The sequence below is a fragment of the Ananas comosus genome, linkage group 22 (assembly GCF_001540865.1).
Source record: "Ananas comosus cultivar F153 linkage group 22, ASM154086v1, whole genome shotgun sequence".
NCBI classification, from domain to species: domain Eukaryota; kingdom Viridiplantae; phylum Streptophyta; class Magnoliopsida; order Poales; family Bromeliaceae; genus Ananas; species Ananas comosus.
This window is the reverse complement of record NC_033642.1, coordinates 1,793,272-1,811,923: the sequence shown is the minus strand read 5'-3', so window position 1 is coordinate 1,811,923 and position 18,652 is coordinate 1,793,272. Positions and strand designations below refer to the sequence as shown.

General features: G+C 34.6%; 1 protein-coding gene across 1 annotated transcript; it reads right to left on the bottom strand.

Moving 5' to 3' along the window:
* LOC109727167 (beta-fructofuranosidase 1-like) lies at window positions 1,452-10,900 on the bottom strand. The gene is made up of 8 exons (XM_020257109.1): window positions 10,515-10,900; window positions 9,808-9,816; window positions 6,463-6,943; window positions 5,727-6,129; window positions 3,073-3,234; window positions 2,680-2,915; window positions 2,237-2,324; window positions 1,452-1,988 (listed from the first exon to the last, which is right to left on the bottom strand). The coding sequence occupies exons 1-8, from the start codon at window positions 10,846-10,848 to the stop codon at window positions 1,788-1,790; spliced, it is 1,914 nt and encodes a 637-aa protein (XP_020112698.1). The 5' UTR covers window positions 10,849-10,900; the 3' UTR covers window positions 1,452-1,787.

Here is an 18,652-nt window from a genome sequence, read left to right as displayed (position 1 = left end):
TTTTCTGTTCAAGCTTCGGCTCGTTTAATTTCGATCGAGCTCGAGCGATCCAAACACTGAGTCAAACGCGAGTCCAACAAGAGTCGGCTCGCTCATTTGCAAACCGTATTTGTATCTCTCATGGGTGTTTGTTTTGATTCTAACGGAATACTCAAAATTGCTAACGAAGGAACTAAATCAAACAATTAATAAGTAAAGGGATGTTAATCAAATAACAAAAAATTTCTTGGGCCAATTTCAAAATCCTTAAAGTTGATGGGTGCATATATATATATATAGAGAGAGAGAGAGAGAGTTGAGCTAGAATATTAGTATTTGGACTTTTTTGTTATCCATTTTTTAACCATTAAATCTACACTTTAATCAATTCCACCATTCAGATTATATTGTTCAATCAATCACCTACTCAACTTTAGAATCACCAATAAACCCTAGGGGACCGCTGTCATCCAAACTTGATAGCAAAAGAGGCAAAAAACTATCAATAACATTCCAGCCTTTGGATTGAGAAATATGTGGTTAGAATGATGTGGGCCCTCTAGAATTGAGTGAGTGGTTGGTTGAATAGTATAATCTAACGGATAAAAATAATCAAAGGGTTAAATCTAACTGTGGAAAACTCGATAGCACAAAATCCTCAATGCTATCGATAGTATCCCGGACTCTCTCTCTCTCTATATATATAAATATATAATTTTTTGGGAAAAAACTTCAAAAACCCCCTTGTGGTTTCGTACTTTTTCATTTTAGTACCATGTGGTTTAAAGTGTATCAAGTTAGTACCATATGGTTTCGCACTTTCTCACTTTAGTACCCTGTAGTTTAAAGTGTATCAAGTTAGTACCCTGTGGTTTCGCAACAGAATACTAAAGTGAGAAAGTGCGAAACCACAGGGTACTAACTTGATACACTTTAAACCACAGGGTACTAAAGTGAAAAAGTGCAAAACCGTAGGGTACTAACTTGATAGACTTTAAACCATAGGATACTAAAGTGAGAAAAAGTGAAACCACAAGGGGGTATTTGAAGTTTTCCCTTGTTTTTATTTTGTTAACAAAAAAAAGCTAAAATTAAATTACCAGCCCGATCCACTCGATCCAGCCCATCAAACTGATTGACTGACTTCTTTTCGATAGTCAGACTAGGGTGAGCCCAATTTATCGGGTCGGACTGGGCCTTTAAATCGGAGCTTCCAAAAAGTATCGGGCCGAGACCCGGTTTCTTGATTTTTTTAATTTTATAATTTGATGTGAGAATCGTTTTTTGTTACTTTTCAAAATAACTAGGGCAACAAATAAATCAGTGCTTATATTCTCATTTACAATCCTTTTCTATTCTGCGTAGGACTATTGAGATGCCACATATATATATATATATATATATATATATATATATATATATATATATATATATAATTAAAAAAGGAAAAAAAAGAGAGAAAAAAAAAGAAAAAAGAGAAAAGAAGATAATAATTGCATTATTTAAGAAATGATTGGTTTAATCTTACATGATATCAAAAAAAATTTCCCACCCCTATAGTGATTAATACAAAAACACTATACACTTCACATACAAGGCCCTATTGCACCAGCAAAATTCCTATACGCAAAACAAAAAAAAAAAAAAAAACTCACATGAATCTCGCCAACGAATCAGAAACTTACACTAAATACAGTCGAAGGACGAGAAAAAAATATATTAAAAAAAAAAGAAAGAAAAGTAAAACAAAGTGATTGAGATTGGATAAGGGAAGTAAATATAGATTTGGAGAAGTGATTTTATTTCTGTTAAGCTTCAGCAGGGTAGGGTTGGTTGAAAGAAGAGCTCATCTCCCACACAGTGAGAGTTTTCGCGGTAACAGGAGCATTAGTTGCATTGTTGAATAGGTAGACTCCTGCTGCGTTGTAGATCGCCTCCGTCGGGTACACGCGTGACGTGATGCATGATCTCCCTCCCTGAGCAAAGCTCTCCACTATAGAGTGATCCACCTGAGTTTCGACACGCGCCAAAAATCACGTTTCGTAAGAAGAGTTATGCTACGAGAGTATCATGCACAGAACCAACAATCTCTAGCAGCTGAAGTTTTGAGCGAAATCAGTGATTTCTTATGGTATCAGAGCATGAGATGCTGAACTCTAATAAGAGCTTGAGCGAGCTTTTGGCGAAATCAGCTGTTTCGTGATTAGTTGGTAAACAAAAGTATGTGAGCAATAAACTTGAACAAGATCCGACTCACCAGTATTCGCAGGGACAAAGTTTCACCGTCGAGCACGGGAACGCTGCTGCCGACAACTCTCTTGACGATATCGTTCGCCTTCGATGACCTGCATTTACGCGCCAACTCGAGCGAATTACTTTCATGTAGTCTCACATCGGATAATGTGAAAGAGGGTAAGAGTTTATGTGTGATGGATACATTAAAATTAATGATTAGAGTTAAGCATTGTAGGCTGATGGTTTAAGCCCAACGATTCCATATCAGATAATGTGAGAGTGTAGGGAGTTTATAGGAGATAAGAACACTGGAATTAACAACTGGATATAAGCATTTTGGACCAGTAGTTTGGATCCAACGAGTTATTAGTGCTAGTGAGCTGAATATGCGAGAGATGCTTGTTTTAGAGATTTTAGAAGGAACCAAGATTTTACAAGGAAGCAGCATCACCACTATAAACTTACCTGACTTCATCCTGGCAGAAGTGAGTCTTAAGTCCGCCGTCCGCCTTCCTCGAGACATAGAAATACACTGCAGTCTGCTCTGTTAGCTTCTTGTCGGCCAGCACGAGCAGTCCGAATGGCCCCAAGGCGCCCCTCCCTGCAGCGCCACCGCTCGTGCTGCAGTTGTAACCTATGTCCGCCTCATTGACCGCCTCCAACGCCTCCTTCGGAATCTCAAACTCCGCAACTATATCTAACTGCAGTGCAACAGAAAGGTAAGCTGTCAGATAACTGTCTACTGTCAGCTGTTTTCAGACTGATCATGTTACAGAAAGGTGATCTGTCAGATGACTGTCTGCTGCTGCTGCTGCTGTTTTTAGACTCATCATTTTACAGAAAGACATAGAGACAGACCTGGGTGGCCTTCTGAATGTTGAGGCGAAAGAAGGACCCGGTGTCGATCGTGATGCCGCTGAAGTCCGTCCTGTTCATCCGTAAGCTTTCGATTTCTTCGACCGGCCACTGAATCAGATTGCTTCCGGTTTTTACATCAAATAAAACGCTGCGAGGGACGGCCTGTCATGACAAGATTTTTTATCTTCAGATTTAAAGATAGAACAATCAGCCATAAGACTTGGCATTTGGTTACAATTCAATAAATCTCTTAGGTGTTTAAAATAGGAATCGCAATCGGAATAGGAATGGTCTGAAAACTGAATGATGACAACTTCTAATTTCTTAAGTTCAGAATAGAAATCGGAATCAGAACTTCAACCATGTTCAAATTAAAATTCAAAAAAAATTACATTTTATTGAATTTTAAATGTACTATCCAAACGTAAAAAAAATAAATTTTGATTACAACTCAAATTCAGGTTCAATGTCAAAATTTAAATATAGAACTAAATCCAAATTTTAAATTTAAATTAGAATTTAAATTTTAACTTAATAGATTAAATATAGATTAATATCTGAATTAAAATAATTATTAGCGAAAAAAAAAAGTTTTTTGCAATCTCTTCCAGAATCAAAGTTGATTCCCACCTCCCGGTGGAAACAATTTTGGAGGGATTCGATTACCAACCCCGGAATAAAAATCGAAATACTAATTCCTCAAACCAAACACCAATAATAAAAGTAAATCATTCCGATTTTTATTCCAAAACTTCAAATCTTTCCAACTGAGCATGCCCTTAATATGACAATGAACTTAAAATGCAGAAAAGAAAAAAGTTTCTTTAAGAGAGATAATGAACTAAGCATCATTAAAATCTTCAAAACACCCTCCTACACCAGCAGAAGCAAAAACTTCAAGATAATAGAGCCAGTGAATTTAAAAAAAAAAAAAAAATAGAAATTCAGAGGATGCCAACAAAAAAAAAAGAAAAAAGAAAAAAAAGAAAAAAAAAAGAAGTAAAGGTGCGGGGTCTTTTTCCACAGGCTCAATAATAGAGCGGGAATTTTCACCAAACTTTGATCTACAACTACCTCATAACACATGTTTTTAACATTCAATATACGGTGGTTGGTACCGACCGTCCCTAGAGCAAGTGGCAAAGGACTTGGTGGTTGATACCCGAGATCCAAGTTCGAATCCTAGTTGATTCATATTTTCAGCTAAATTTATTTCTAAATGAAATAAACGAAGCGGGTAGAATCCTGGTTGATTCACATTTTCAGCTAAATTTATTTCTAAATGAAATAAACGAAGCGGGTAGCGTGCTACCTATCTCTCAAAAAAACATTCAATATATGATAGTTGTTTAAAACACGGTAGTTTGGTCCCTATGACAAAATTTGCCACATCAGATCCACGTGATAAATGGCAACAAATTTGTCCACTCTTCTAATCTGGTGAACAGTTGCTAATATCTAGTCACATGGCTTGGCAATTTTCTTTGATAAAAAACACAACGCCGAACACACACTCTAATTCAAGAAGCAAATATCAGATGTCTGACACGCAATATATATTATAGAGCTTTTAATTATTGAGAGAAATAATAGACCAATTATTAGACTGATCAGTTGGCACCTTCTGATTCTGCTGATTCTAAATTCAATTCTATTTCACTAACAAATGCCTCAAAAAAATACAGATTTACTTGAATTTGATATTTAAATGGAAACAATGTTGAGTTTTCTATTAACACCTATGCTCAAACAATACTTTTATAAAACACTTCTAAATTATTGTGAAAAGTGACATCAAGCTCAGAAAAAATAGAAACCCTAGAAGGTTCCAGATCTAAAGAGCTATTGGTTAGGTGTGGACCTGAAGAATCATGCAGATCCATCTCACATGCTCACAACTGAATTATAATGTGATGAATCTATTATTGCCCCCTAAGTGGGTCCATCAATGATGGGATCGAATCCTACCCAGTTGTCCCAATGAAAAAAATTAATTTGGTATTGGAGGAAAATGATAACAATAATTTATTTCATAGCAAGTACATATATTGATCATGCACTGCTTGTCATCTAGCGGAAGCCATTATTATTATTTATTATTATTCTAATAAATTGCCATGCATAAATGATTGAGCTTATTTTATAGAACATTAATTGATAATAATAATAATAATAATAATAATACATGTCCATGTGGATTGATAGCAACAAGATGCAATGTGACCACCTCAAATATTTTTGGTTATATGGGACCAAAACTCAGTTCACATGCCTATGTGTTTGAATTGAAAAAGCAAATTCTTGTGGATTTAGTGTTATGAAGTTATTACTATAATTATATATTATTATTTTGACTTGATCATAATGTGGATTTAGTGTTATGAAGTTATTACTATAATTATATATTATTATTTTGACTTGATCATAATGGAAGGTAACTGATTCAATTGTAAGTGTTAATCCAAAAGAAAAATATAAACTGTGGTTCTCGGATTCTGCTTCAAAATCGTCTATATTTGAGGACGACTAGTAGAGTAAGCCTTAATATTAATCACTAACTTTATCTAATGCAGTTGACTGAGAACTTCATAATCGACACTCGACACTCGGGATCTCAAATTCGAAATCTAATTAATGAAAAGATGGTTAGTTACCTGAAGGGAGGCCCAGCCCTTGAGGATGTCGGCGTGCTCGCTGTCGGTCTCGCCGATCCACCCCCAGAGCAGGCGCCGCTTCTTCACCGGGTCGTAGAACGTCTTTGACGCGTAGAACTTGCCCCAGTCGTACCGCAGCCCGATCCCCACGTCCATGTCCGGCTCGTCCGGCACCCACACATTCTGCGCCGCATCGTACAGCCCGAGAGCGTAGTAGTCATGCCGGTCGTCGTCCATGCTCGCCTTCAGCACGTGGCGCACCCCGTCGTCCCCGTTCGCGGTCGCCGCCGTGTCCACGCCGTGTTTCGCCGCATTCCCCCCGGTCGCCACCGGGTAGAAGTCGATGCACTCCCACATCCCCGTGCCCGCCACCTGGTGCAGCAGTCCGGGCACGAGCTCCCACCTGTCGAATATAAATTATTAAAACACCGTTCTTTTCCTCTAACTTATTCAGAATTCAAAAAAATAATAACACGAAATTTAAATACTGTGTAAATAGTATTAATGAAAAAATATTATATATTAAAATATCTTAAGAGCTGAGCTTCTGACTTTTAAAAGCACAGGAAACTGTATGAGTCTTAAGGCGATCCGATAGATAAAAAACTATAAATATAAATATTTTTATATTTTTAAAAGTGCTGAAACTAAATTCAAATATCTTAAATATATTTTATTTTTGAGAGCTTCAATTTTTAAGGAAAAAAAAAAAAGTTGGTTGTTCTTTTGCCGTTACCGGATAAAGTCGCGGGTCCGGAAAACCATGGAAGTGCCCGTGTGCCCGTCGTCGTCCTTGGATCCAATTACGATCCTCCACGTGTCATCAGAAGGATCGTACCACGCGGTGGTGGGGTCCCGAAAATCTGCGGGCCCCACTCCGGACGGCGGGGTGAGTACCGGGTTGGAGTCCGACTTGGACCAGGAGCGCAGGAGCGGGTCGGACGGGTCCGCGGGGAACGCGAGGTTCTGCACCTGGACCGCGTCCACGGTGGCCCCGGTGTACAGCATGATGAGGCGGCCGTCGGGGAGCACGGTGGCGGACCCGGTCCAGACCCCGTTGGCGTCGTACCATTGGTCCGGGACCATGGCGAGGGGGAGGTGTAGCCAGTGGACCAGGTCACGTGACACGGCGTGCCCCCACGTGATGTTCCCCCAAACGGCCGAGTCCGGGTTATACTGGTAGAAGAGGTGGTACCACCCCATGTAATACACGGGCCCTGCGGTGCAACGCATTGCAACGACAAAATCCAACCGTCCAAAAAAGTCATAATCCGTACATATTATATTAAATAATAATAAAATTTAAATAGTAAAATTAATAATATCCAAATGCTTACTTTACAAGCCAATTTAGAATCTAATTTTAGAAGATAGATAACAATACCTATCAACTGAGCTATACTATAACGTCCCAATAATTTCACATCGAAAGAAAAAATTATTCGAATTAGAATATATAAGATTTTACACGCTAGTAATAATAACTAGGCTTAAGTATTTTGAGTCGGTGGTTTGGGCCCAACGAGTTAGGACGTCGGGTCGTTACAGTTTATGTTAGAGCTGAATATCAGCCGGTCTTGAACCTGTAGGAATTACTTCTACAATCTCACGTCGACAGATAATTATTCTTAATTTTGTAAAAAAAAAAAAACTAAATTATTTAACTGCGAGTATCCAAATCAATTTTGACACGGGTGTTGTTGAAACAGGAAAAAAGTACACGGTTCTACTTGGCTTTTACGTGAACGCCACTTTTTTTTGAGTCTTTCGTTTGAGGAATTCTACACTGCCACACTTACACCACGCCATCAATAGCAAGCGAATCACATTTCTTATTTTCAAAAAGTACAATAAAAATACTTTTTTACAATCATAATGGGACATATATTCTTAAAAAGATTAATTTGATTGGTTTGTTACGCCACGTCACTAATATACCCGTTGCATTCTAGAATTTTTCCTTTCGTTTACCGCCCAAATTGAGATTTGTTTTTTCGTTGAAAAATATTTATTTAAACAATAAGCCAAACAATTATAAAAAAAAAAAGTAAAAATCCCACGTGAATCACAATAAACCTTTTATCAAAGAATTATAAAAAAATAAAAAATAAAAACCCCACGTGAATCACAATATAAAAATAAATGTATAGAGCCCCCTCAACTATGGGCAATTCTGAAGGAGACGTCTCAACCATAAGTTATAGAAATTCTAATTTAATAGTTTAAACTACTTTAGAGCGAGTTAAACTAAATTGATTAACTGCTAATAGTTGATTAATGTGTGAAATTTAACAAAATTTTTTTTGCTTAATTAGAGTTGATGGCTCTGTATCATAATTAATAGCCAATAATTGAGGATACATTGAAAGATCCAAAATGAATGAGTAAATTACAGAACAAAACAAAATAATTTTGTCCATAGAAACTCGAGGTATAGGTAAATTAGTGGAGTTTCTATAAAAACTATAGATGAAAAGAAATTACATAAATAATCTATAGATACAAGAAAAGGCGTAAAGGAAAATATTTTATTGAAGTTTTTACTAATAATTTAGTGGTAATAAAAAATAATTTTTTTTACTAAAATTTCTAATTTTGAGACCCAAAAAACTCATTTTAACTTTATATTCACAAAAGATTAAATTTTTCTTAAATTTTGTGGAGTTATCTGTAAGCCTCTATAGCAAAAGCCTACCTAGAAAAATACTATATATATATATAATGAAGTCCAAGTGCAAACTTTTTCTTTTATGAACAAGAAAATAAAAATTTGCTGATAACAACCAACCAAGTTGCTTGACAATAATTTGTATAAAAAATTTAGGATAAAGTACACTTTTGGTTCTCAAAATATGAGGCACTTGACACTATGGTCGCAAAACTTTACTTTGAGATAATCTATGGCTCGAACTTTTAGAATTATTATCCGTTAAATCCGACAACCCAATTCAGTTAGCTAAATATTAATAAAGTATTGATATAAAAATAATGCAGCATTTTAATTATTATCTCATAATTGATTACAATACTTTTTCATCAATTCTATATTTGCAATTTGTTGAAATTTTGCAAAAAAAAAAAAAGGATTGTGTAACTTTATTGCAATAATTTAAAAGTTCCAAGCAAAAATTGCTACAAATAACATATTGAGGACCCAAGTGTTATTCGCGTAATAGTTGGAGGACCAAAGGTGTAATTTACCCAAAACTTTATTAGTACTGTTTTTAATCAGGCCAACTCAGCATATAATGTCAGAGTTAGCCATATCTATGTGGAAAGAAAACGTCCTATTTATATTTATATATATATATATGTGAAACAATTTGGGACAATTGAACATATATTCTTTACAAATTAGAATATTGCATATATTGCCTTTCAAATTAAAAAAAAAAAAATTATTTTGGCCTCATTCGTTATTATATGTCTCCTAAAAAAATAGGAGTTTAAAATCGTTATCCGAATTGATTGCTACAATTGGACACGACAACGGCAAGAATAAAATGGTCATAATATGAAAATATAATAAAATTTTGAATGGTCGGGAAATTTAGACGAATGAATATGCAATATCCCCAATTTGTGGGGACATACATGCAATTATTCCAACGGTTGGGTATCACACTCCTGTGGCTTACACGTGGACACCTTGTGTACCAATCAATGGGCCCAAATTAAAATTTATTGGTTTGGCTTATTCATATATAGTTGTCACTCCAATTATAGGTGCTCCTTAATACATGTCCACCAATAGGAAATTTTCTATTATTTGTAAACGAAAAATAATATAAAATAAAAAATATACATAATTTCGCAAAAATGTTAGGATCTCAAAATTGCGGTATGGTCCCTATAATTTGTGAATACTATGAATTAAATGAACTAGTTTATATATTAATTATAACTAGACTAAAAATTTCGTATATGCATAAATTTAGAGATTAAAATTTAAATGATTTTCACGCGGCAGAGCAGGAAGAAGGATATTTTATTGAACTAAAAAGTACAGGGACTAAGTTGCAATATAGGGTAGTAGAGGGAGCATAAAAAATAATAATTAAAACTGGTTTGTTTTGCTTACCATTTGGATCTGCGGTGGAGATCACGAGACAGAGCGAGAGACACCATCAGAAGCCGTCCATTGATGAGATTATAGAAAAATGGAAATTAAATTAGTTTCCATTTGTGGATTCTAAAAAATATGCAAAAAAGGGAAAGGGCAAAAATAGAAATGGTAAAATGCATGAAGACCCCTCAAATACAGCTAATTTTGTATGAGCCCCTCATTTTTCTTAATTAAGCACCTTTAAACTTATTATTTTTTGATTATTTAAGCAATTTTACTTGATTAAAGTGAGAATTTAATTACACCCAACAATTAACAGCTAAAAAAACTTAATTAAATCATTCAATTTAATAAAAGTTAATTCAACTAACTAATTATAATAACTCAAATAAAGGAAAAAAAAAACTTAGAAAGAATAATCACGCATTGAACAAAATATTTGTAGAGAAAACTCGTCCATTCAAAATCATATGAATCACAAAAACAAAAATACTAATTCTTTATAAAATTTTAGAAATTTTTTCTAAAATAAATATGTTTTATAAAATTGAACGGAAAAAAAATAGAAAATAATTATTTATTTTGTTCTTTAAGATTAGTGCACTGTCTGCGAAAAACTGTCGGTCCATAAGTGTTTATTGTAAAAATAAAATATGGTTGAGGGGGTTAGTTTGTGTTAGTGATTGCTAATAATGGAAAAGTGAGGGGGTGAGGTGCAAAACCGTTCATCCAATTCTTCTCCGGTTGGAAATGGAACGCCGTTCGCTGCCACTGTAGCATCGCATTTGACCACGGAAACCCTCGCACCTCTCCCTCTCCGTCTCCGGCGCCGGCGCCGGCGAGGCCGACGATCCCCGCGCCGGAGCTCTTCTCCGACACGCCCTCGGCCGGCCCGCGCGACGTCGCCAGCGAGATCGGCCGCGGCGGCGGAGCCTCGCCGGATCTCGCCGCCGATGTCCCGTCGCCGGCGCGGCGGAGGCGTCGGCGGCGGAGGGGGGAGGAGGAGGAGGAGGAGGAGGAGGAGGAGAGGGGGAGGGTGAGATCGCTCTCGTCCATGGCGATGGGGATGGGGGAGGAGAAGGGTTTGGGGAATTTCGAGGGAATGGCGAGGAGGGGGTCGGGGGGAGGGAATTTATGGACAAGCTCCGAGCGTAAAATCGCACCTTAGTCCCTCTACTCTGTCCCTCTATCCCTTTCACCCTTGCACTCATCCGCTCCACGTAATTCCTTATATAACCCTATAAAAATTTAAAATTAAAATTTTTTCCGTATAAGTTAATTACCCTAGACCGTTTTGCTTTGTAGAAGAAAATTTAATTTTAACCGATCTCATATTTACAAATCTATGCAACTTTCGATGACTATATTTGAATGCTAAATTTTTATGGAGAGGCATATGCAATTAAACATATTTGCTATTTAACAAGAGGAATAACAAAAATACAAAAGAATAATAATTGAAAACACAAAAGCGGTCAAAGGACCAATTAAAAACTATTTTACAGTTGAGGGGGTCTAGTGTAATTATACGTATGTAGAAAGAGCCTCTACCAATCGGAGGAGACCCAGGAAACATGGGACAAAAAGAGGAGGGAGAGAGAGAAATGCTTTCGCTGGCTTAGCTGTAACGTACAAACAGGCAACAGCGTTGTGTCGGCAAACACGTGGACGTCTACGACTGGTTGGAAACGCCTGCCTAATTAGGGGCTTCGTTTGTCGACACGTGGCGATGTGTTATTGGTGAGGGCAGCTGTTTGCTGTGTGCAGCGCGAGACCCGCGACAAGCCACGCTCGGCGGGTCGGAAACGGAAAGAGAGAGAGAGAGAGAGAAACAAGGTGGGGCCCACATCGGATCTGCTCCTGGCGAATAGGAATGGGTCGGTGTTTGGTCGAATCAAAAAAACGTGGACTAGTCCACCACGTCACCCGCGGACCGCGCGTTCTTATGATGTTTCCCTCCCTTTGACTTTTTCAAATGACCAGTATTGAGTTAATTTTTTTAAAAAATTTTTATTAAAAAAAATTATGCTAAGCTACACTTTTGGCCATGAATTTTAATTTATAGCAATTTATAATTCAAATTTTCTAAAATATTACAATTAAGCCCCGCAAAAAATAAATAAGAATTTCATCAATTTCTTTGAAAATTTTATATAATTTACACTTCTATCTTGTTATTTTTAAATATCATCATAAGCTTATTTAACCGACCGTCCCTAGAGCAAATAGCAAAGGACTTGGTGATTGGTACCCGAGACTCAAGTTCAAATCTTAGTTGATTCACATTTCCAGCTAAATTTATTTCTAAATATAATAAACGAAGCGGGTAGAGTGCTACCTATCTCTCAAAAAAAAAAAAAACTTATTTTAACTTGTTATCGTTTACTTTAGATTTATATTTAATATATGACCGATAATGTATTTCACACTCCGAACTCTCTTTTTTTTTTTTTGAGAGAGATAGGTAGCCCGCTTCCCGCTTCGTTTATTTCATTTAGAAATAAATTTAGCTGGAAATATGAATCAACTAGGATTCGAACTTGGGTCTCGGGTACCAACCACCACGCCCTTTGAATCAACTCCTTTTTTTTTTTAGTCATCAAAAGCAGTTAAGTTATAAATAGAATACAAATATATTTTATCCAAATAAATTAATCTGATTAAAAGGCTAAATTATAGGGAAAAAAAAAAAGAAAATCTCAATTATATCTCAATTATCTCTTTTTTTTATTTTTACTTCAAATTTACACCTTACACTTTGCAATAATCTTATTAAAAGCCTATTATTTTGGTATAATTGCAAATATATCCTTGTAAAGTGGGCATATTGCATATTTATCTCTCTGAATTTTAAACATCTTATTATTTTTTATATTAAAAACTTGCAAATATATTCTTGTACTGGCCAAAAATCATCATATTTCAATATAATGAATATTTTGCCCTTCTCGGGATTACCACTTGTGACCAATTGATATCATCGTTTTTTATTCATAAATTAAGCTTGTTTGATCTATTTCGGTCCCACCCAGAGTGTGCAGTTAGTAAGATTTGGTTTGGCCTATTATATCTTACTAGTGAACGCCCGCGCTTCGCTGTGAGAGATTTACATATTTTTTAAAATATTTTGAACAAACTAATATATTTCTATATTTATGTTGTTATCATTTATTTTTAAAAATTTAAATTTAATTTTTTTAATTTTCAAATCGAATTTTAAATTTTAAACTTTAAAAAATTAAAGAGCTAAAAAAAAATAAAAAAATTATTTAAATAGAGAGGAATAAAAAATAATTTGAAAATTGAAGAGAACAGAGAGAGGAAAAAAAGCAAAAAGAGCATTGTCCGCGTTAGGTCGCGCCGCGCCCTGCCTCGTGCTCAAGCGTGTCCGTGCCACACCGCGGGCCGCCCCATGCTCCTGCGTTTTTTAATTCCATAAATTAAGAGAAAACAATTAAAGAAAGAGACAAAAAAATACAAAAAAATTTTAGAAAAAAGGTTAATTTTACATTAAAAAAAATAAATAGTAATTTTGCTCTTATTTTGGGCTTTCGTAAAATTTTATTATTCATGACCAATCAAATTTAAAGGGGACTATTATTATCGGATCTCATAATTTTTTATCCAAGAATTAAAAAGTTGAAAATACCGACTGCCTTATGCTTACGATAGCACAACAACTCTACATAGAAATATATAGATAGTATTTCATAGATAACACGGTATTTATTAGCATACATAATAATTAGCAGTTTAACATATATAAAAATTTTGGCTAAGATTTCACCAAATACACAGAGAGAGAGAGAGAGAGAGAGAGAGAGAGAGAGAGATGTATATAACCGGAGCTCCGGTACTGTAAAAGTTTGGCTAATTTTTAATGGTTGATATCTGTCGTTNTGAAAACCCCAACATCGAAAACAACTTATGAGTATGAAGGGCTCTATACTCATAAGAGTATAGTAGCCCTCTCTCTCTCTACTCTCTCTCTCTCTCTCTCTCTCTCTCTCTCTCTCTCTATATATATATATATATATATATATAGTCCGGCTACTATACTTTTATGAGTATTCGCTCCCTTATACTCATAAGTTTTCGGCTCTTAGATTTATTCTATGATCATTTTCACCCGTTAGAGCATACAATTCAATCAACTACCCACTCAACCCTAGGAGACCACTATCATTCTAAGTGGGGACCACCATCATCTTAACCACACATCCCATCAATCAACGGTTAAAAATTTATGAGTACAAAGGGTTCTATAGTCTTAAGAGTATAGTAGCCCCAGCCTATATATATATAGAGAGAGAGAGAGAGAGAGTTGAGCTGGAACTATATATATATATATAGAGAGAGAGAGAGAGAGTCCGGCTACTAGACTCTTATAAGTACGATCGCCTTCGTACTCATAAGCTGTTTTCGATGATAGAGCTTCCGAATCGACGATCCATACCGTTAAATATTTTCTAGAGCATTTAAAACTTGTAAAAATCAAATTTCATAATTTTTCGACATCATTTACCTTACGATCAAAAGCTCACAAAATTGACAATTTTTAACGACCGGTATGAGATATTTGCTAGTTTAACGGTGGAAAAGAATCGGAATAGGTTAAATTTTTGATAAAAAATTCTATTCACTATCTAGATAAAGATCAACAACTCTGATCTTAAATTGAAGGATGCGATCATCCATTTTTATGACGTCGTTTGATTTTGACCATTTATTTTATGCCCGCTTGATGGACTTTATTATGATTTTGAAAAATTACGAAATTTATTATCTAGAAGTTTCAAATACTCTAGATCATATTTAACGGAGTAGATTGTCGATTCGGAAGCTGCATCATCGAAAACAATTTAAGAGTATGAAGGGCCCAATACTCATAAAAGTATAGTAGCCCTACTCTCTCTCTCTCTCTCTCTCTCTCTCTATATATATATATATATAGGCTAGAGCTACTATCTTACTAATGGGATAGTAGCACTTGTCCTATCAAATTATTCTTGATGTTAGAGATTCCGAATCGATGATCGGAGCTATTTAAGTTGATCTAGAGTATTTGAAATATATAGAAACTAAATTTCATAAATTTTAAAAATTATTTATATGGTGATCAAAGTGTCATAAAATTGATAATTTTTGATGGCCTATATGAGCCGTTTGTCTGTTTAACTGTGTAGAGTAATTCAAGTTGTTTGAATTTTTGAAAGAAAATTCTTTATACTATTTAGATAATGTTTGATAACTTTGATAACGAACTAAGAAAGTCTAACCTCTATTTTAAGAAGGTTATTCATTTATGACCGTTCATTTTTCAACTCTTAAGATGAACTTGATAATGATTTTTAAATAACAAATTGATTTCTAAACATTTCTAATAGTAAATTACGGTGCCGGATTGCAATTATGAAGTTCGATATCAAATCGGACTTGGAGACAAGGTCCTCACTCCATAAAATCAGGAAAGTAAGGACTATATAATATATATACAATATCATAAAATATAAGTTATAAACAAATATAGTGTGAGGCTACTATGGAGAACAACAGAGCCTACCGGCTTCCTGGCCGTCGATTTCGACCTTTCGAATGTCGAAGCTCCTTAAATTTTAAACTAGATAATTGAAGTACCTACAAAAAAATTCTTAATAAATTTTCGATATTAATTTGCATATACCGAAACCAAAATCAATAATTTTAATTCCGTGTGAAACATTTGCAAGTTGAAGGGTAGAAAATATCCAAATCACGCAAATTTGATAAAATTTTTTTATACTATATAAACAGATTAATACTTGATCTAAAATTTAACGTCATATACACGTTTTGTAAATTATAATTCAGCCGTTGATTGTGCCTATTCACTAGCAAATTATATCGAAAAAATTGCAAAATTATCTAGTACTTCAAATACTCAGATCAATTAACGACCCGATCGACGTTCGAAATCGCAACATCGAAAACGACCTAAAATACGGAAGCCCGGGGTACATCCAGAACATAGACCCACCTCCCCCCTCTCCTCTCTCCAATATATATATAAGATCGGCACGATACATTATATATTGGCCTTTATACCATAATTTTTCGCCCTTAAATTTATTCATGATCAATTCATCCGTTACTCATAGCTATCACCAACACCATCACCCTAGGGGAACACTATCATCTAATGGGAACTCATCATCCTAACCACACATCTCATCAATCAAACGGTAAAAATTTATGATACAAGGAGTTCATACTTATAGAAGTAAGTACCCCAGCCTAATATAATAAAATTGATGCAAATAGGATATCTAAGAGAATAATTCCCATTGCACCCTTTCTCCTCTAATCAATAACCACAAAGTGTTTAGTTTGTTTTTTGGTTGTTTGTTGAAGAGGACATAAATAACATAAAAAAACCATGTGTTGTGCCATAACATGGAAACGTACAGATTGATGATGGAAACAGCTACACTACACTGCTCATGCCACCTCAAAAAGCTACCCGCATATGTACTGACATGGCATGAACGATGAAGATAAATCGCACGTGACCTCAACTATAAACTACAGCATCATCCTCAACTTAATTAAGATAATTCACAAAATTTTTTTTCAACAAAAGCCGTTTCACTTTACTCATCCTTAACTTCAAAAGCTATATAACCATCTTCAACATTTCAATTTTTACATTAGGCCCATTTTCCCTGATTTTCGTCAGATTTAAATCAACTATTCGTCTTTTTTTAAATTTCTACCCTAAATCCATCAAAAAACAAAAAAAAAATTTAAAAAAATATCTTTAGATGGAAAAGTAAAGACAATTATATTTTATCCCTAATTTATGTCGACTCTTTTACAATTTTCTGAAATTAAAGTGGCTAAATTAAGATTAAAATCTTTGAAAAAAAGTAAAAAAATGGGTATGTAGGTGGGGGGGGGCGGCGAGGGGGGGGATTTCTATAATTTAGCCCTTAATTTATTATAATTTTTGCTCGAACTTTTAAAATTATTGCAATTAAGTATGATAACCTAATCTAGTTGATTAAATATTGATATACAGTTAATATAGAAGTAATATAAAAGTATTGTAATTAATGATACTATAAAAATTAAAATAATATATTACTTTTACATCAGCTAAGCAGTGATATTAGCTATGTAGATTGGATTTTGAGACTTGCTTGTAATAATTCTAAAAATTCGAGTAAAAAATTATAATAAATTAAAGTTTAAGGACCAAAGGTGCAATTTATCCAATAATAATTGGGTAAAATACACAACGAACTCCTAAACCTTTAACTCATTTACAAAAAAACCACAAAAACGTTTAAGTTTGACAATTATTCCTTAGCGGAGATTACTAATTACACAATTATTTTGATTGCACGTCTATCTCAAAATTTTAAGAGATTTCAAATATGAAAAAAATAAAATTTATTCTTTTCTCTCTTCTAATTTTGATAATTTAGTATAAAAATTGAATTTACATTCTATTTTTGTTACTTTTTCTTAAGTTAAAATAGAAGAAATTAATTATTTTACGTTTCTGCGATTATATGCTAGATATGCATATGACTAAAACGGCTGTATAATTAGTAATTTTAACTGAACAAAGGGATTAGGGGTTCTAATTTTTAAAATTGAAATTTGAGAAGCCTATTTACAAAAGAGCTAAAACGTTTACAGAATTTCTCTGTACATTTTTGTCCTATATAATTTAATCAAAAATTTTATATTATTATTAAATATAATCTGTACAAACAGACATTTTCAACTCTTTATGCATTAAAGAATTTCAAATAAACTATATATATATATAAAAACTCTCTGACCCTCCACAGGAATTTTTTGGATTATTATATCCATTAAAATATGCATATTTATTTATATACCCTTGGCATTAATCAATTTATTATTTTATTAAATTTTTTATGTCGAGAAATGAACGAAAACTCCAATACTCAACCCTAACTCAGATATACCTCGCAGACCCATATAAAATAGAATTAATTTCACGCAGGTCTCTACAAGTATAGTGTATTATAAATAGAGGCAATTACTTATATATTCCTGAAAAGTTTCGATTTTTCGATTTATCCCTTTTAGAAAGCTAATATTGAAAATAACTTTCTACGTTCCAACCTATTTCTACTATACTCCTAAAGTTAAAATCTGTTAATTAACTCTGTTATCTATGTAAAATTATTATTTTGCCATTTCAAATATATCCTTCCACCATCACTGATATTCTTATTTATTTGCCCTTAAAGTCAGAGGCACAAAAAGTATTTTGACTTTTAGTCTTTTCAAACATACCCCTCTACGGTCACTAATATTTCTTATTTGCCCTTAAGTCAAGGACAAAATTGGCATTTTAATTTTTTTTAACTGTGGTAGATATTTAACTCACGTTTAACCTAAGTGAACTTAACAGGAGATAACTGCGGGTAGGGGTGTAAACGAGCCGAACACGAGCGAGCTGGGGTCAGCTCGTGTTCGGCGAGATGGCTCGTTAAAGTATCGAGCCGAAACATTCACCTCGTGTTTGGCTCGTTTATTAACGAGCCGAACACGAGCTAGCTCACGAGCTGCCCAACGAATAATAAATTAAAATGATTAGTATAAATTTATATACAAAATAAATTTATCCAATATTATCCATTAGACTTTGATCTTTTGAAACTTTACATATAAATGAGTCTTTTTTATATTAGATTTAATTATATATTTACCTGAAGGGGAAGCAGCAGGGGAAGCAGCAGGGGAGGCTCGAGAGGCTTGCGAGCTGCGAGCTGCTGGCTGCTCGAGAGGCTTGCGAGCTGCGAGCTGCTGGCTGCTCGAGAGGCTTGCGAGCTTCGAGCTG